General features: G+C 47.6%; 1 protein-coding gene across 5 annotated transcripts in view; it reads right to left on the minus strand.

Annotated features, from left to right (window-relative positions):
* The window catches only part of Tacc1 (transforming acidic coiled-coil containing protein 1), an 80417-nt gene that overhangs the window by 18369 nt on the left and 41347 nt on the right, over positions 1-20701 (minus strand). For 2 of the 5 annotated variants that reach the window (XR_003842531.1, XM_029531726.1), the window contains exons 3-5: positions 4474-5602; positions 1748-1783; positions 410-470 (exon numbers count right to left, since the gene is read on the minus strand). Coding sequence is in view for 4 of the 5 variants with exons in the window: in XM_029531726.1 (XP_029387586.1) it covers positions 410-470; positions 1748-1783; positions 4474-5602 (1226 nt within the window). In the remaining variant the exon portion in view is untranslated. The remainder of the gene's footprint in view (positions 1-409; positions 471-1747; positions 1784-4473; positions 5603-20701) is intronic. The other 3 variants (XM_029531729.1, XM_029531728.1, XM_029531727.1) reach the window with 2 other exon arrangements.

Here is a 20701-nt window from a genome sequence, read left to right on the forward strand (position 1 = left end):
AGAGAGAGAGAGAGAGAGAGAGAGAGAGAGAGAGAGAGAGAGGAGAGAGAGAGAATATGAATGAATATATGTATGTATTTGTACTATTTTAATGATTTATTTTTATTTTATGTGCACTGGAGTTTTGCTTGCATGTATGTCTGTGTGAGGGTGTTGATCCCTTCAACTAGAGTTACAAACAGTTGTGAGCTGCCACATGGGTGCTGGGGATTGAACCTGTGTCCTTCAGAAGAGACGCCTGTGCTCTTAGGCAGCAAACCATCTCTCCAGCCCCCAGGTTTTCTTTTCTTTCAGGGTCTTCTTGGACACATTTAGGACACTGAGAATCTAATACCTGGGTTCCTTAAGGCTGAAGTGCCCAGACATCCCCAGGGGACCAAACCCACTCTGGCCAGCGTCACTGACTTACCTCAGAACACGCATCCAAATCGAGAGGCTGAGTTTCGTATTTCTTCACTTTGCAGCCGCTCCTATAAATGAGAGGAACAGACAAGGCCGTTTGGAATCCAGATGCCAACTCTCTGGGGATGAGGCAGAGCACAGCACAGGGTGGGAGAGAAGCCAAAGCGCGCAGCACCACATCATCATACACTTGCACGGGAGAGCCGTGGAGATAAAGCGTGCCCTAGAGACCCACAGCCCGGCTCATTTTCTGGCAAGACCACCCCCTTCGGGTCTGTGGCTTGCCAGACACCAGAACTGTGAACCCCACGCACTTATTTACACAGTTTAAAACAAACAAACAAACAAAAAGTCTCAGAGCCTCTAAGCACCTCTACGAACTGCCTCAGTGGCTGGCGACGTTTGGCTATGATCTCTGCTCGCTTGGTGTTGACGGTCACCAGAAAAATTACCACGCTGGACCAGATTCTTTGAAAATTCTTTATTGCACTAGAAACCACAGAAATCTCCAAAGACAGCTGCGGTCTAGACCTGTGTGCTTACAGAAAGGAACTATGGCCATGAGAAAGGATCAGAGAGAAAAAAGTAGACACACTGTTACCATTCTTCAGTAGTAAAGTGGAAAAAGGAAAGTACCGTGTATACAATGCCCAGAACTGAAGAAAACTTGGCTGTCCGTGATGTTTTTTTAGGTTAGTACATAACTTGTGATCACAAGACTATTACAGATTCTCTTATGTTTGAATGAATTTAAAATATTTGGAGGGGGAAAATCCACACCATTCTGACCAACAAAAGGAAAAAAAAAAACTATTTCTAATCTGTTTTTCTTTTGTGGAAAAAGAAAAACAAGAATATAAATTAGCAGAGTGTACAAGGTCACCAACTCATGGTCTTCCTTCCCTAATGTTCTAAGTGTAACCAAACTTGAGTTTACTTGGTCAAATGTATTACCTGTTCTAAGCCAGCAGCCTCATCATATCAAATCAAATCAAGTCAAATCAAATTTTTAATTATTCCCAACATTAAGTAGCAAAGCGGTCCATCAAATCACTGCCACATGATTGGGGCCAAGCCAGCTTTAGGTTCAAAGTGCCACATGATACATGCTAAGTAAGCGGGGAGCTGCACGCTTTTTGCACCCCAAGGTGGAAAAAGCAATCTCCACTCCTTTGAGTTACAGACGATTGCAAGGCTAAGCTGACTAAGATGTGGCAAATAAAATGCAAGGAAATTATCAGAAGGTCAAACAGAAGCTAACATGCAGCGAGGACAAGTTGGGGGAAGAGGCAGGAGACCACCGATAGTCCCCAGGACAGACAGAACCTTCAATACAAGTACTTACAACAGAAAACAGAGAAATTTCACTTGCTCAGTGGTCCTGACGCATCAACAAGATTAGAGACAAGAAAGAGATAGACAGATGGGAAAGAGGCATATGAAAACGACAACATTTATCTTTTGTCTAGCAGATGTTAAAGAGTTCCATAGTTCTTGATATCACGTGAGAACAAATTAAAAATATCAACCTTCAAGCCAGGCATCTCGGTGGCTGCACACCTTTAAGTCCGGCACTTTGCAGGCAGAGCTCTGGGGGACTTACAAAGCCAGTTCTGGGTCAGCCAGGGCTACAAGTAAGATCTTGCTTCAAAACAGACAGACAAAAAAAAAAATGCCCAAAAGAGAGAATACTAAATAAATAAATAAATAAATAAATAAAGATATTCACGAATGTTAGCCCTGGCCAATGAATGGTAAGAAGAGCTCAGCTCCAACAAAGGAGAGATTGATACAAACACTGAGAAATGTTTATGTCCAGATTTATAGATTGAAAAGTAACCTCCCATGCGTGTAACGATACAAGACATACGAACTGCGTTCCACTGCTGAGCACACTCCAGCCAGCGGTCCAAAACCAGGTCAAAGGCCACGCCTACACAAAGACACAGCGGGAAGATACCAGGTGGACTCTGCCACAGGCGACACTGGGAAACTCGCTGGGAGTCAAGCACAGGGTAAGGTCGAGGGCAAGTCAGTACCCAGCTAGCTAAGTCAAGGGGATCAAAGCTAAGGGCCGCTCTGAGTTTACAGAGTGAGGCTCTGCTTCAAAACAGGTTCAGGGTGACTTCACATCAGTTACATCATTTGGTCTGCAGAACCCTAACCATATTGTATTGTCTCCATCTCAATTCATCTTTTTTATCAGTCCAAAAAACTATCTATCCCTGGTGGCTGTGAGCGCCGCTATGCTTCAGTGTTTTCAAAAGTGAAGGGGGATCTACACTCCAAACCCCACCAATGCACAAGTGCTTCATGGTGCTCTTTTCTTTCAAGAAAATAATTTTGATCAGGTACTCTCCCTCAACCCCCCCCCAAAAAAATGTTATTAAATTTGTGTGATCTATTAGATCAAGAAATTATTTCATGGTATGGTGAGATGGCTCAGCAGGTAAAAGCACCCGACTGCTATTCTAAAGGTCCTGAGTTCAAATCCCAGCAACCACATGGTGGCTCACAACCATTTGTAACGAGATCTGACTCCCCCTTCTGGAGTGTCTGAAGACAGCTACAGTGTACTTACATATAATAAATAAACCTTTAAAAAAAAAAAAAGAAATTATTTCATAAAAGTGGAACGGTAGAAAATGCCACCCGATGAGGATGGCGGGGCTCAAAAGTGGGCATTTTTGGGGTTCTAGATATAAAATACAGTTCGTTTCTCCTTCCTGAGCCCAGATCTATCTAATCTGACAGAAAAGCACCAACTGCAGCCTCTGCTTTGGCGGGCATCTAAGAGATGAAGAACCAGGGCAGCAACATGACCAGGATGTCACAAGAGCGCTGTCCTGATAGAGCTACGGGACCATAGAAGTCACGTGAAGACTGTAGAAAACAATCAGTAATAGTTTCCAGAGCCTGTTTGACTGCTCCTGTCATCACGTTAGACGTACTGGTGGACTCTGGAGAACCGATTCCTGTATGGCTTGACTTTACTGGTCTTGAAACTAGTGTCTTGACTCTTTAACCCTGGAGAGTTCCTCCCCAGTCTAATTCACCGTCTCTTGTTTTTCAGACATGGTATTTCCTGGGGCTGGGGAGGTGGCTCAGCAGTTCAGAGCACTCCCTGGCTGCTTTTCCAGAGGAACCAGGTTTGGTTCCACATGGAGATTTATGATGGATGGTCTGTGACTCCAGTTCCCAGGGGATCTGATGCCTCCCCTTTCTGCCCTCTGCGGGTACCAGGCATGAAAGTGGTACATCCACATTTCCCTAGCCAATCTAACGACAGTCACCCATACACTTCCTTTCAGCATTGTAAACTCTGTGGCGCTGTCCCTTGTGTATCCAATTTTTCACAAGATGTCACCAGGGCATAAACAGGAATACTATCTTTTATACTCCTCGTGAGATCCCTGACCTTGGATCACAGCTTAAAACCTGACCATGGGATATGGCCGGAGGGGTTACTCTGGGAACTGCTAAACTAAGAGTTCATTCAGGTTTCTCAGGAAAAGCTGGCAGCTGAAGGGACGCACAACCAATTTACCCAGGTTTAACTAGCCACTCAGAAACTCTCGATTCTCATCACAGAAATTTGCCAATGAACTAGAAACACACAAAGAAGCAAGAATCCCCATCTCCACCACCACCACAGATCACAACTTTCTGTTCTTGAAGAGTGTTTCCAATACTACACAGATAGTTTCAGACGGTAAAGATGGTAGCCAGCACTGAAACCTGAATCCATTCTGTATACAACGTGATTCATCACAAGGATTTCTGAAAACCTCAAATCTTCACTTGATTTATTCTCAACACTTTTTTTAAAGTATCTAAGATAGGGGAGATGACCTAAATACGTCAAGGTTCCAGAAATAAGGCAGAAATCAACTGATCTCTGATGCTTCCGAATGGACAGAAAAATTGAGCAGAGGAGGGAAGGCTACCGTGTAAAGGGCCCCACTGCATCTCAAACATTTATGGTTGCAATTCACAGAGACCAAAAGTAGCTGCCAAACTCCCAGAGGACAATCCAGAGCACACACCCAGCGCCCGATGTCACTCACGTACGTTATTAAACGCGACTTTGCCTTCTTGGGTGAGTCTAAGATTTCATTAACATGATTACCAGTGGCAGAACAAAAGCCGCTGCTGGTCAAAGCTGGGGTTGGCTTACAGGGATCCACAGATTCATCAATGTTAATGTTATTTGGGTCAAAGTGGTGGGAGTCTTTGGAGGAGAGGGGCAGGGAGTTCTGCAGAATGGGGCTGCTCCCGAAGGAATTAAAGTTAGGATGACCCCGTTTACTCGGATCTAGCTTAGGAGATGTCTGGGCGAGAGAGGCATCTTGAACTGTTGGGTCTGCAGGCTGCTCAACACCTACTGGCTTACTGACGCCATCTTTTCGGATACCGGGTGCCAGTTTGTTGCTGGGTTTCCTGCCAGGTTGCTTCGGAAGGATGCTCCTGGTCTTGACATTCTCCCCGTCTTCTGTAACATCATCCTCAAATTTGAGAGGTGAGTCCCTGGACCCACCCTGCAGCTCAGCCCCTGAGTCACTGGTGCCATTACTGAGAACACCAGCTGTTTCTTTAAGGTTAAGGGGAGATCTCTGGGCCCCCGAGCCTCTCGGCGTACTAGGATTCGCGTTCTGATCCAACTCATCAGGAATCCATGGGGAGGAAGCCTTAGGGAGAGGTGAACCCTCCATCAACATTTCCGGTTCAGAGGCAGTCTTCTTCCTCAGGGAGACAGGTTTGGGCTTTCTTAGCTTGCTTCTGCTGGCCACAGGCTCTGGACAGGGACCTCCAGTCTTCAGACTGGCTTCTGTAAAAGCTTCCAATGTAACCCCCATGCCTCTGTCCATCACTGGCTCATCCTGAGTGGCTTCCGGTGTGGTGGGCGTGGCTCCCAGTGTGGTGGAAGGCAAGGCCTTGCCTGGGAGCACCGGGACACAGCCAGGGGCTGCTGCTGTTCCAAGAGCCGCAGGGTCATCTGTGCAATTCCTGGTTTCTATTGAAAACGGCCTCACTACCGAGATCTTGCTAACATCGTATTCCACCTTCCCTTTGACATCCTTGGCTGGGTGAGAATCAACAGTTGTCCGTGGCGCTTCATTTTCTGAAGATCTAGAACATGTATCGGGTGAACATTTTTCAATTACTTCTGCTACCAACTGTTCATCGGCTTCTTGAGATTCTAAAAAAGAAGAAGAAGAAGAAGAAAACTCTATTAAAGAATTCTTTCCCCCTTTGGAAGAGAGTCTGTACTGTGTGACTTCAGCTCAACAAGCAGCCACATCTTTCTTCTCCTCTTAGCTCGGCCATAATGGCCTAAAGACGCCACACGCTAACCTGATTTGTCCTTGCTAGTCTAGTAAGTCGGTACTGAGCAAATATAAAGAAAATGTCCTGCTGCAGCGCATGGCCCGAGTGATGTTCACACCCTGCAAAATCCCCACGCTGAGGCTCAGATGAAAGGCTGCTCACAACAGCAAACTGGTTTCCAGGCCAGGTGCAGCGTGTTTCAATTAGCAGACCTGAATCCAGTGAAGTCAAGATCACAGCTTCTGCCTGCTCTTGGGCCCAGCCCCGATATGAGGGATTTGTGCCTAAGTGTCATGGCAACTTGTTACCACTTCCGTGTACGTGTGTGGGAGGGTGTCAGGTTCCCTGTAACTGGAGTTACAGGCAGTTGTGAGCTGCCACGTGGGTGCTGGGAATTGAACCCAGGTCCTCTGAAAGAGCAACCAGTGCTCTTAACCAAGGAACTGTCTTCCCAGCCTCTGGAATCGTTTTACAGGTGTTGGGTGTTAGGGCTGCAGTTCATCCAGAGAACGCTTATTTATAATTCACAAGGCTCTGGGTTCAATCTCCAGTGTGAGGAATTGAAGAAAAGGAGACGGAGGTAGGAAATGAAGTGGGTTTTGATGTTTTCAGTCATGAAGTTGTAAATCTGCTGTTCCCAGACCCTTGCTCTGACCCATTCCATGGATGCCTGGCCCTAACACCCCAGTCCTCTGAGTTCCTTCATATCCCTGGCAAAAAGCTGTGGTTTAGGCTGACAAGAAAGGAGCCAGGAGCTGAGCGGCCCTTTCCCCTTCAGTCTGTGACTTCCGGAGTTCTTTTCCTTCTTTACCCTGCCACCTTCACTCCCAACCCCTCTCAGGAGTCACCTGACTTTGCAGCTGTCACCTCCACCCCACCCACCCCCATTCTCTCTCCTGCTGGCTTTGCTTATCCCACACACAATGGCCCAGAGAGCTTGGTGTGAGAGGGCTGACCCCTACATGCTGCCTTCTACCGTTACCCACATGCAGACCAGAAGCCACACTGGCTAAAAACTGAAAACTCCAAGCAACGTTTGGACGGCACACAGAGGCTGTAGCCTAAAATCTGCAGTACTGCCACGGGGAAAGGAAAAGAGCGACACCAAGCATCCTCACCCAGCTTCCGCCTTGGTCAAGTAACATCCTCTCTGGTCATTTCTCAGCCCTCTCAGGGCAGGTGCCAAGTCAATAAATTTGCCCGTTCCTCTATCAAGGCACTTCAATATCACATTTCAGCACCAGCAAAAAGTCCTTACTAGGTCCTAAAAGTATTCATTTTTAAGTATGATTTATAAAACATAAACAAACATTTAAAAAATTACCAGCCATGCATGGTGGTGCACACCTTTAAGGCCGCCCTGGTCTACAGAGTGAGTTCCAAGACAACTAGGGCTACAAAGAGAAACCCTGTCTCAGGGAAAAAGAGAAAAACTAACTATTAATTACCCTTTCAAATTGAAAAGGAGGGTTGAGTGAAGTCTTATTCCCACTTATGCCACCAGTTGGCACGTGTCCCGACGGCAGCTGCCCAGCACACCTTCTTACCTCAGCCCTAGACAGAAACTTCAAGTCGAGTATCACATCCCTGTCAAAGATGGAAGACACATCCAGGGCCCTATTTCAGACCAGAGTTAGCCAGGGATTCAGCCTTATTTCTCCTCTGAAGGCACAGCTACCCGACCTCACCTGCCTTTCCTCTCATTCAGATGCCCTCGCTTCCTTGCAGGCAGAAGGCTCTTTGCCCAGAGGCAGTGTTAGCCATGAGCGTGGTTCGGATGAGCAAGGCTCTGCCAGTGGCTTGGGGAGCTCAGATCGGAGAAATAAATTCAAAGCAAGCACAGAGGGAAATCGAAAACCAAGCACATGCCAACCTGCCACAGCTGCCACTAACAAGACTCCCTCAAGCTAGGACTGCGGATCCCCTTTGCAGCACTCGATGCTTCTGACAGTTGCTCAACATAAAAGCTAGTATGGAAGCCCTGCTCTCCTTGCTTAGAGTTTTAGTAAGGCGGATGGGGGGCATGGAATGTCGGAATATTAAGGACTGAGATAACTAGAGTCTGGATCGTATGCTAAGCACATTCTCAGTTAAAGTCCAAGTGTATTTATTTATACAAAGCGTTCTGAAACTTTAGAAAAAAAGCAGATACCATCACAAATGTGTTTTCTTTAATTAAAAAAAAAGTATGTAAGTATGTATGTAAAAATTGTGCTTTGTAATTGTGTGTATGCGTGGGCATGATGTGTGAGCATGTGTGCTACACACCTTATGTGGAAATCTGAGGACAACTTTGTGGGATAAACTTCCTCCTTCTGCTTTTTAATGGGTTCCAGGGACTGGTCACCAGTTATCAGGCTGACAAGGCAAGCTCCTTTGCCCACTGAACCTGTTTTTGTTTTTAATTACAGTGTGTGTGTGTGTGTGTGTGTGTGTGTGTGTACTACAGCCTTACAGCCTGCATATATAGTCAGAACTCAATCCAAGAGAGTCAGGGTTCTCATTCCATCTCCCTAGGGACTGAACTCAAGTTGTCAGGGCTGGCAGAAACACAAACAAAAGCAAAAATAAATTCAATTACCAAGCTCTCTCTCCTGATTGTTTTTGGAGCAAGGTTTCCCTCTGTAGCCCAGGCTGGCCTCCAACATGGGGCAGTTCTCCTGAGACCACCTCACAATGCTGGAATTACAGGTGTGAGCCACACCATATTGGCTTCACAAAATATTTTGGTAACTCAGAGGAATGATCAAAATGAAACACAGAGAACCGACTTTGTTAGTTGCTCTCAAATTCATAACCTCATCTAAGGAAAGAAAATGGGGCTGGGGAGGTGGCTCAGCAGGTCACGTGCTTGTCACACAAGCACAAGGACCTGAGTTCAGATCACCGCACCCAGGCAAAACCCAGGGTGGGGATAAACTTCTGCAGCCCCAACGCTGGGTGGGAAGGGGAGGGACCTGGCGGTTCCCTGAGTTCACTGGCTGGACAACCCGGCTGAACCAATGAGCTTCAGGTTCGGTTGGAGGCCTTGTTGCCCAAGGGCTCCTTTCCGATCTGCACATCTGAGCACACTGCTGCTTCCGCTCCTTTGGCTGCAGATAAACGACCCCTTTCTTCAGTTTCTAAATATGTAATATTGACCCTGAGAAAGCAAGCCTGCTGTCCCTCAGGCATACATGCTGCCTCTGACTGACCTTAACATTCACAAGCAATATCTCACGCTCGGTGGCTACAGGATGGGGACTGGCTACCACAGCAATCACCATTAGAAGTCAGGAACAGGGGGCTGGTGAGGTGGCTCAGTGGGTAAGAGCACCGTCTGCTCTTCCAAAGGTCCCGAGTTCAAATCCCAGCAACCACATGGTGGCTCACAACCATCCGTGACAAGATCTGATGCCCTCTTCTGGAGTGTCTGAAGTCAGCTACAGTGTAATTACATATAATAAATAAATAAATCTTTAAAAAAAAAAAAAAAAAAAAGAAGTCAGAAACATACAACATTCCTCGCTCCTTGCGATGGTTTGATATACTTGGCTCAAGTACTGGCACTATTAGGAGGTGGTGGCCTTGTTGGAGTAGGTGTAATCTTGTTGGAAGAAGTATAACGCTATGGGCATGGGCTTTAAAACCCTCATCCTAGCTCCCTGAAAACCAGTCTTCTGTTTGCCTTCTAAACAAGAAATAGAACTCTCAGCTCCTCCTGTGCCATGCCTGCCTGGATGCTGCCATGCTCCTGCCTTGATGATAATGGACTGAACCTCTGGACCTGTAAGCCAGGGCCAATTAAATGTTGTCCTTTACAAGAGTTGTCTTGGTCCTGGTATCTGTTCACAGCAGCAACACCCTGAGACACTCCCTTACCTACTATTTCCCTCATGGCATCTGCTAGGGTAGACAAAAGGATTGGGGAGTCTCAGAGACAATGTGAAGAAATTATCACACTTGAAAGGGTTACGGGACCCTAAAATTTGTAGCCAAGAGATCAGCATCTTGTGAGCAGGCGACTAAAGTCGGCCCTGTGACTAACCCTGTCTACTAACTGAAGGCACCTGCTGTAAGATTAGGGCTGCTCAGCTACTTGATGCTGGAAATCAGGGCACTGCTGTAGAGAAGACCCGGAAGCTATTGCTTGCACTCGGGTATGTGGAGCAAAGCAAGCTGTGTAGTAACAGGAAGAATTCCATCCCCACATGACAGAAGCACCAGCTTGCTTCAGGGCTGTCAAGGCGGCAGTATTCTCACAGGACAACCTGGCAAGGTCTCAGACTCTACAGATCTGCCACGTACAGGCCCTCCAGAACACGAGTGCCTTACCCACAGCACTGGTCACCTCTCAGTACCAGTGATGTGAGCACAGGCCAGCAGTTAAGATCCCAATACACAGCCCAGCGTGCTGGCACCAGCTTGTGATCCCAGCACTCAGAGGGCAGAGGCAAGAGGATTCACGTCCGAGGCCAGGCAAGCTACACGTATGAGTCACGGGCTCAAAAACCAAAAAGACGAGCGTGCACGCGCACACACACACACATGCACACACACAATGGTTGAAGTAATTATTGACATGGCAAAATGTCCTCTATTTGCTGGAAAAGAAACCAATTTCTACAGAACAGGGGCCACCACTTTGGGCTTTCTTCTAAAACGAGCTACTCTCAAGTCTTTTATTGTAAAATAACTTCTATGCATTAAACTGTAGGTAAGAATCACATGATTCCCCAACATTATATAGCTGCTGATGTGGTCTGGATGTCACGGGTCCCCCACAGGCTCATGTGTGGGAACATCCCAGTTGGTGGCGCTGCTTAGGACTATGGTAAAATCCTGAGGAAAAGTCTTGCAGAAGAAGTGGGTGGGTGGAGAAAGCTGAGGCTCTACAGCCCACCCCCTTGCTTCCTAGGGTGCAATGAGACCAGCCACAGGCTCCCAGCCATCAGACTATGTCCCCCACGAGCCAGGCACCAAAATAAGCCCTTCCTCCCATAAGCTGCTTCTGTCAAAGTGCCTTACCACAGCTGTGATAAACGGAAGCACCTGCCCTCCCCTTGCCCTCCAAAGCTCCAACAGACTCCTGACATCACTGCAAGTATGTAGCCCTATATGGATGACATCCTCTCTACATAGATAGCTATGGTAAAGTATGAACATCATAAGGTCTGACTTGTAAGTCAAGGACACTAAGAAAACATGGATAAGCTGGCCATAAATATTCATGGACTCTGTAACTGTGGATCTGATAAACTACAGAACAAAGATACTCGGGAAGATATTACAACTGTATTAAACATACCAGGACCTTCTATCTTGACGTTATCTCAGGTATCATGAGTAATCGAGAGGAGGTTTTCGGACACATGGGAGGAAGTGAGTGGGCAGGCAGCCCACGCCATTTTATATAAGGGAATGAGGACCTACGGTATTGGAAGTGAGGGACAACCCTTCTTAATAAAAGTTATCCGATCTCTCTAGCCATCTCAACTAAGGCTATTCTGAGCTGTCATGGTTCTTGTATTACAGAGCCATGAGGTAGAGCATAAGCAGCCTTTACTTCTCTCTACAGTAACTCCAAACCCAAAGGCAGTGTGGTGGTTTGAATATGAGTGCCCCGCCCCCTAGGCCCATACTTTTGAATGCTTGGTCCCCAGTTAGTGGAACTGTTTGACAAGGATTAGAAGGTGTGGCCTTATTGGAGGAACCGTGTCACTGGGGGGTGGGGTGGGAAGGGGGTGGGCTTTGACTCGGCTAGCTCTCCCCGCCTCCTGTATCGTAGATACGCAGCTCTAAAGCCATCCTCATGAATCTAAATTCTTTTCAATCGTGGGATGAGTCTCAATACCCAAACAGGATCATAAGCCAAAGAAGGGGGTTCCTTCCACAGCAGAGGCTCAGAGCCAAGGACGTTCCCATCTGTCAGAGCTGCTGACAGCAGGCTCCAAGGCTCGGAATAGAAGCTGAGTGTGGTAGCATACACCTTTAAGCCTGGTACTCAGGGAGAGGTAGGTAGATCTCTCTGAGTTCAAGTCCAACCTGATCTAGAGAAAGGGCTCCTGGTAGCCAGGACTTCCACATAGCCAGGCCTATATGGAAAACAAAACAATGAACAACAACAACAAAGACTCAACCCAGAATCAGGTGCCTCCTGATGCTGGGATCAAAGCTCACTGGCAGGCTAAACTGACCACAGAGGGATCCTCTGTCTCCGAACCCCATCCCTGAAGGGCACGCCACTATGCACTGTGTGGTCGGGGGCTCGAACTCAGATCTTCACGCTTGCAATGCAAGTGCTTCACTGACAGCGCCGGACTCGGAGCACACAAAATCTACCGGACGAGAACAAAATGGCTCCTGTCCTGCAGGAAACCATGAGGACTGTACGCAGACTCACCGTTCAGAAAGCGTTCCAAGTGATCTCTCGCGTGTCACTTGCAGGGACCCACGCTTGAGGTGGCAGATCGCACCCACCACTTTTGGATCGTGAATCCTTCTGGAGGAAGCCTACATGTGCTAGAGAGGTTCTATTTACAGAGAAGTGAAAAACATGACGTCATCACTTCCTTCTCTGACAGGAATAACCGGGCTCGTGAAGCAGTATGGGGACGCTGCTGAGCCCCTAAGGCTTTCCTCCTCCTCCTCCTCCTCCTCCTCCTCCTCCTCCTCCTCCTCCTCCTCCTCCTCCTCCTCCTCCTCCTCCTCCTCCTCCTCCTCTTCTTCCTCCTCCTCCTTGCTTTTGTGTTGGGCTTTGGGCTTTATTTGCTTTCTGGGGAACAGGGTCTCAAGTATACAGCCGACACTGGCATCAAACTCATAATCCTCCTGCCTCTACTTTGGCCTAACTTTGGGTATGGTTTTCAATTCTATTTTTTAAAGTTGAGTTCAATAAAGCTACGTCAGCAAACATTTAGACACAAGGGTTAAGAGAGACAGGGGTGCAGAATTAAGATGCACTCTGCAGGGCATGGGTGAACAGGCTGTAAACACGAGGCCAAGAGTAGAGATGCTGGCTCAGTGGTTAAGAAAACTGGCTGCTCTTCCAGAGGTCCTGAGTTCAATTCCCAGCAACCACATGATGGCTCACAACCATCTGTAATGAGATCTGGCGTCCTCTTCTTGTGCATCTGAAGACAGCTACAGTGTACTCACATATATAAAAATAAATAAATCTTATTAAAAAAAAAAAAAAAAAAAAAGAGTAGTGATGCTGGAGTTGTTCACTCTGAACTCTAACTTCATCTCCTCACATCCTCACTCACACGTCGCCTGCCTTTGGTACTAAAACTTCTGGAGGAGACAAGCTGTGGCTCAAGCCAACACTGAGAGGCCGAGCGAGGAGAGAGGACTGTGTGGTCTGAAGCCAGCCTAAGACTACAAAACTGGAGAGATGGCTCACTGGCTGCTCTTCCGGAGGACCTGGGATTCAATTCCCAGCAAGCACGTGGCAGCTTGCAATTGTCTGTAACCCCGAGATCTAACACTCTCACCCGGACATACACGTGGGAAGACCACCGATGTACATAAAATTAAGATAAATAAGTTAAAACAAAACAAACCCAAACTCTGAGGAACTGTGTCTGTTTGCTTGCTGTTGCTGTGATAAAACATCATGGCCAATAGCAACTGGGGCAGAAAGGGATTACTGAAAGTTTACAGTTTATCGTTCACTGTGGAAGGAACTCGAGGCAGACCGCTGGGCAGGAGCAGAAGCACCAGAAGCCTTGGAGGAGCATAGCTTTACCCTTGTGCTCTCCACGGATGTTCAGCCTTCTTTCCTCATACAACACAGAACCTGCTCAGGGGCAGCACCACCCATAGCATGCTGGGTCTTTCCACACCAATCATTCATCAGGAAAATGCCCCACAGGCTGCTCTGCCCGGGCATTCTCTCAGCTGACAGTCCCTCTTCCTAGATAGCTGGATTGTGTCACGCTGAGGAAAACCTCACCAGCAGCAAAGCCAAAGCCAAGGGGTCTGGGAAATGAACCAACTGATTTCTCCAGAGACCATGATCCACAGGGGTCTTCTCACCCCCTGATCCCCCGGAACCCCAGTGCTCCAACACAGCTGATGGTCAGGGCCCACTGCATGGTTGGGTATCTTTTTCATAGGGAGACAGGCATATTTATACAGTAAGCGGTGAGGCCACTCCGCTCCACACACAGCTATTTCAAGGCTAACGGTCTATCTTCATCTGAGGCCCTTTCCTTCTGGAGGCCCCGCAGGGCCCCGCCCCGCACTGCCCTGTCTCCCATGCACAAGTCCAGGGTGTCAGGAGGAAAACTGGCTCTAGCAGGCAGCACCCTCAGCCTTGAAACAGGCTGACTTTGACCTTGCCACCACTGAGCAGAGACCACCTGGAGTGGGGCCTTCCGACCTAGATGGCTCTATTGTTCTGCACCTGCCTGCTCTTCTCCAAGACACTGCTACCTGCTGAGAGACATTGAGATATTCCAGAGACAGCATCCTGAAGATCCGCCTACAGGCTGGCATCTGTAGGACAGGCACCAAGAATGGATTGGCGGGGGATGGGCCTCCCCTCTCTTTATAAACACAGACTCTTAGTAAAATTTGAGAAGCCTTGAACAGAAAATCATGTCTCCGCATCCATTATTCCTCTCGCCGTTTTCTCCCATACAGCTCCTGCCTCCTACTCAGGAACCCAGTTAGCGTGGCTGCAGGCGGCTACACTCAAGCGGTCTGACCTGAGGGGAATGGCAATGAGGGACACATTAGCACCTCTGACGAGTGTCCAAACCTTGGGAGGGTTTTTGCTTTTTAACCTCTAACCTCCAACTACATGTCTGACTTTCCGGTGCCTCTGATTTCCCTGAAGTTGCAAGCCAGTTATCTATGTTCTCAACTGACATTCCCTCTTCCAAGATAACTGTGGCACTATGTCAAAAAAAAAAAAAAAAAAAAAAAAGCAACAAACAAAAATCAGCACAAAAGCCAAGGACATGGTCCTTAAATGGAGCCGGAGAAGCAAAGCATTGTCCAGGGACAGAATGACTAACTGTACATGAACACCTGCCATTTCCAGGGAGTGCACTGCAGAGCTCACACTCCCTAGACAACCCTGCGGCCCCAGGCCACTCAGAAACATGGAGACCCGTTAAGTCAAGGCAGAATGTCTCCTTAGGGCCATGTCTTAGTCAGGGTTTCTATTCCTGCACAACATCATGACCAAGAAGCAAGTTGGGGAGGAAAGGATTTTATTCGGCTTACATTTCCATACTGCTGTTCATCACCAAAAGATTCAAGACTGGAACTCTGGAACTCAAGCAGGTCAGGAAGCAGGAGCTGATGCAGAGGCCATGGAGGGATGTTCTTTACTGGCTTGCTTCCCCTGGCTTCCTCAGCTTGCTCCCTTATAAAACCCAAGACTACCAGCCCAGGGATGGTCCCACCCACAAGGGGTCTTTCCCCTTTGATCACTAATTGAGAAAATGCCTTACAGCTGGATCTCATGGAGGCATTTCCTCAACTAAAGCTCCTTTCTCTGTGATAACTCCAGCTGTGTCAAGTTGACACAAAATTAGCCAGTACAGGCCACTATACTATTAGGATGGCTTGCCACCCAAGGCAGAGCACCAACACTAACTCACCCACTCACAAGAGAATGCAGTGAACAAGCCCCCACTGTTCTTTCTTCTCACCTCTGAAATGTTAAAAAAAAAAAAAAAAAAAAAATTCTTAGCCAGGAGCAAAGGAAGGGCAAGCTTAGCTATTCTATGTTTTGTTCTGAATGGAGACAGGGTGCCAACTCCCCTGCCATTCTTCCGAGATGGTGTTCTAAGTTCTGACAGAAGCCCAGGTGAGACTCGGGCCTGGTGGTAACTAACTGCCTATGATCCCAGCACTTAAGGCAGGATGATCACAAGTTTAAGGCCAACCTGGGCAACAGAGAGAGAGAGAGAGACCCTGTTTCAAAACACACACCAGTGTGCTTTGGGGTTTAAAAAAAAGAGAGAAAATGGTAAGGCCACTTGATAAACAGACAAAACCGGTCACAAGGTTAAAGTCTCCAAAATAGCATTCCATTGAAAAAGAGAGCCAAGAGAACGGCGGTGGGGTGGGGGCAGGGTCTGTGGAAGACCACTCAGTGTGCACTGAGTCCCTGGGTTGTAGTCCAAGCACAATCCGTCACGCAACTCAAGAAATCCGAACTCTCCTCTCAAGACCATACTCTAAGGAAAAGAAGAGGGCTGGCGGCCAGCAAGCCTAGGCCGTCTCCAGAAAAGCAAGAGCAACAATGACTCTGCTTTTCCTCTCAAGAACAAGGTGCCCATTGGGACTGGAGCCCTGTGGAGCTGAGAGCACACTCCAAGCAGAGCAGAGATCCTCTACCCCAGACAGAGACCAGAGAGCCCTCAGCACCGGGGCGCTACCCCAGCAGGAAGAGCAAAGGCAGGAAGCCGGGCGCTAACAGATGGGACTGCAACGGACGCAGAGACCTCAAAGTGTGGAACTTCCAATCCATAGCTGCCAAACAGCCACCGGGTGCAATCTCCTCAGAAACAATTACTGAAGGATTCAAAATACCAACTGCTTCCTTCATATGGCAGCAACCACCCACACAGCTGGGAGGCTGAAGCTGGTGACAAAGAGAGAAGAGAATGCTTAGCCAGAGGAGGCCCCCCCCATCAGGCACATGAGACACCTCCCCAGCAGGGCGGCCATCCTGGACCTAGGAAAGCAGCACACAGAGGACCTAAACGAAGGACGCTGGGAGAGGTTCGTGGGTGCCGAAATTACACCCTCTGGCATACTAAGGGATTTGTGGTGTCCTGCTCTAGCATAGGGTTCCCAGTGAGTCTTCACCTCCCAGTATTCACAGCACTGGGCTAACCTGTGTCACCAAGAGGGTGCAGTGGAAGGCACAGTGTGACCGCTGAGGTGGCCCAGTCAGTCTGGGGGAGGAGGTGAAGTGGGACGCCACACCGTGAGGACGCTGAACCAACCCTGCTGGCCCCACATGCTCCCCTGAGCTCCATTCCTTAGCCAGCAGTGACTGGTGAGCGGATGATCGTGCCCCTGTGGGCTGGGGACATGGCTAGGAGAAAAATGACTCTTCTACCTTGGGTGAGTCCTTGGTGCCATCCCAAGCACTGCTAACAAAGACGAAAACAAAAGTCAAACAACCCTATTCTCTCTACCTAAAATCAGGTGCTGAGCCTGGAAGCTGCTCATACATCTCCATACGGCCCACTCTCCTCACCAGACAAGGTCCACGCAGACAAGTGACTGACCCCTTCCTACTTCATTCTCATTGAAGAGCTGATACTAATTTGGGGGGCAGAGGGGTCGGGGGAGACAGGGTCTCTCTAATGTGGCCCTAGCTGTCTTGGAACTCCCTATGTAGAATGTAGATCAGGCTGGCCTTGAACTCAGATACTCCTGCCTCTACCCCAGGGGGTGCTGGGACAAAGGGTGGGCGCCACCACACCTTAAATAATAAAGGAAATGGCTCAGTGCAAACGCACCAGCTACCTAAGGATGACTTCTGCTTCTGTTGGCTTGAATCTAAATTGTACGGTGAACTTCTGCTGTTCAGAACCCCAAATACAGCATGTGTCTGTGTGTGTGTATGTGTCTATCTGTGTGTGTGTGTCTGTGTGTGTCGGACACTGTACAGGGATGTCAAGTTCATGTGTGTGGAGGACGTATGGCCTACTGACTCAGCTGTCACTTGGGGGTGCTTTCCCCAGCACACACCCTGTTCTGGCAACATTTTAAGGCCTCTCACTTCCTCTTGGCCTTCTCCTACAGTGAACTGAGGGGAGGGAGGGTTGTTCACAAGCTCCCTGGAGAGGAAAGCCTGTGAAACACATTTCAGGGAGCTCTAGATTTTCAACCCTTCCTCCTCACCCTGTAGCACTGGAGACTGAACTCTGGTGCTCTGTAGCTCTGGTCGGTCTCAAATTTGTGATCCTCCTGCCTCACTTAGCCTCCTCCTAAACATCAGACTATTGGTGGATCTTATATCTTTCCAAAATACTTGACACTGATTTAGTGTGTGTGTGTGTGTGTGTGTGTGTGTGTGTGTGTGTGTGTGTGTGTGTGTGATGGGCGGGGCCAGGTCCTATGAAGGTTCTATGCCCCAGTGTAGGGGAATGCCAGGGCCAGGAAGCAGGAGTGGGTGGGTTGGTGAGCAGGGGGAGAGGAGAGGGGGTTTTCAGAGGGGAAACCAGGAAAGGGGATAACATTTGAAATGTAAATGAAGAAAGTATCTAATAAAAAAAAAATAGCAACCTTGGCTATCAAAGCTCCATGAGAATGGTTGTTTGGGGGACAAACTGTGGACTCCCAACACTATTTATTCTGGATTTTTGCAAAGCATGAGAAACAGTTACACCCAAGGTTGCCTAGAGACAGGATTGCTGCTACAGGGAGATTACAGGAGCTTTTGGGGGGAAGGGGGCAGTATTTTGTTATCTTTTGAGACAGGGTTTCTCTGTGTAACCCTGACTGTCCTAGAATTCACTATGTAGACCTTAAACTCAGATTCTCCTGCCTCTGCCTCCTGGTTGCTGAAATTAAAAATGTGGGCCACCACTCTGGGTTGGTTTTGGGTTTGCTTTGAGAATGGTTTTCATGTAAGTCAGGCTAGTCTTGAACTTATGGTATAGCCAAGGTTGACCTTGAACTCCTGACCCTCCTGCCTCTACCTCAACAGCACTAGAATTGTGTGTTTACCACTGTGCCCATCACTCCCAGTCTTTTTGGCATCCCCAGGCCCACTCTCACTGAAAGTGGTTTTAGACCATACCCATTGTTCCAGTGGGACATTCAGGACTAGCCCCACCTCCCCCAAGCACCACGCCTCTGGTGGCAGAAATTAACGTAGCAAATTAGTAGTTTTAGTAAGATGCCCGACGCAGGAGTGAGTTTAACCCTTATGATACTTCTTAAGAAGGCCTTGCCTTTGCAACATCTAAAAAGTGACTTGAAAGTTACTAAAATCTTTACTTTGCATTGGCATAGATAGTTCCTCCTCGGTCCTGGTGTTTGGTTTTTTTGTTTTTTAAAGATTTATTTGGCGGGGAGACGGTGGCACACGCCTTTAATCCCAGCACTTGGGAGACAGAGGCAGGCTGATTTCTGAGTTGGAGGCCAGCCTGGTCTACAAAGTGAGTTCCAGGACAGCCAGGGCTATACAGAGATACCCTGTCTCGAAAAAAACCAAAAAGATTGATTGATTGATTGATTGATTGATTGATTGGTTGATTTATTATATGTAAGTACACTGTAGCTGTCTTCAAACAGCCCCAGAAGAGGGCATCAGATCTCATTATGGATGGTTGTGAGCCACCATGTGGTTGCTGGATTTGAATTTAGGACCTCTAGAAGAACAGTCAGTGCTCTAAACTGCTGAGCCATCTCTCCAGCCCGGTCCTGTTGTTCTTTGTCAAAGAGCAGAAGCACTTCCTCCCATAGCTCATTACACTGTGACAACCATCCTGACTCCATTGGGGGTGGGGGGTGGGGGGGTGGAGAGACAAATGTGGCAACACTGCTTGGTTTTCAGCTTTAAACCTCTCATGCTGGAATCACATAAAAAAAAAAAAAAACTAAATTAAGCTGTCAAAGAGCCAATCATACCAAAAAAATAAAGGCATTAACCTCAGGCATGTATAAGGGAACACCCATGCTAAACTAGGTAATATTTAGTGTCCTTATTAGTCTCCTTGTTTCTAGGAAACTCAAATAAAGCAATCCCCTGTTGTGAGCAAAGAAACATTCTAGTAAATCCTAAGGAAAACATACTTGTAGATTTGAATGGACCACTTCAGTATGTAGTGAATGAAAAATATTTGTGTATTTGCTTATCAATAGGCTCAAAGCTGTAAGAATAAAAAGTCTGGGGCTCAAGATTTCAGCAAGATCTGTGTTCTAAGTCTTAAACATATAAATACAACCTACGTATAATTCCAATAAATACACCTTATCGATGTGCTCAAACTCAGCTCCCAACATCCTATTAGAAATACTGAATAAGAACAAGTTAGAAATCTATGTTGGTGATGGCAGAGATGGCTCAGTGGCTAAGAACAGTACCGTTCGTGCAGAGAACCCTTGTTTGACTCACAACCACAGGCAGCTCCAGGCTCTGGCATCCCCTGTCCATGCTCAAACCCACAGACGTAGACTCAAAAACTAAACTAAGATCTGTTTTTAAATGGCTGTGTTTGTACTTGTATTAGATGGTTAGATGGTTCCATTTCTGGACATTTAAAATTCAAGTGCACTGTCTGCAAAGGAGACTAGCCGTCAAACCCAACCTAAGGAACCCTTTCCTGACCACGAGGCCCATACAGGAGGAACCTGGTATGCAGGCTGCTTTGTTAGCAGGAGTCCCTAGTTACTCTCTGAAAGTGGTGTAAGTGCACAGAGAGTTAACAACCCTCTCCAGTCCCAAGTACTTAACCTGCTGCCAAGATACAAAAGCAGCCACGTGGGAGACCTCAACACACTAGCACGGCTATATTCCCCAACACCATTATTTAGGGGCCCTAATATGTGAATTTCACATCATTTTTTTAAGACTACAATTTTTTTTTTTGATCACTACACTTTGGAGGTGAAATTCCTTTTGTTTTTCACTGCCTGGACCTGGATTTGCAGACCAGCTGTCCTTGAACTCTGAGATCTGCTTGCCTCTGACTCCCAAGTGCCAGGATTAAAGGCCTGTGCCACCACTCTGGTTTGGTATTTCTGAATCTAAATACCAAAATTATGTCAATGAGTAATTCTGCATTCCTCACATGAACACCAGCAGTAAGTATCAGTAGGTAAACTCCATTACTATTCCAGACTGCAATGGTTAAGTCTCTAAAATACCTAGGTATTCTAACATAAAAAATGAATAACGGAGCCAGGTGTGGTGGCGCAGGCCTTTAATCCCAGCACTCGGGAGGCAGAGGCAGGCGGATTTCTGAGTTCGAGGCCAGCCTGGTCTACAAAGTGAGTTCCAGGACAG

The sequence above is a fragment of the Mus pahari genome, chromosome 19 (genome assembly GCF_900095145.1).
Source record: "Mus pahari chromosome 19, PAHARI_EIJ_v1.1, whole genome shotgun sequence".
In the NCBI taxonomy this organism is placed as follows: Eukaryota; Metazoa; Chordata; class Mammalia; order Rodentia; family Muridae; genus Mus; species Mus pahari.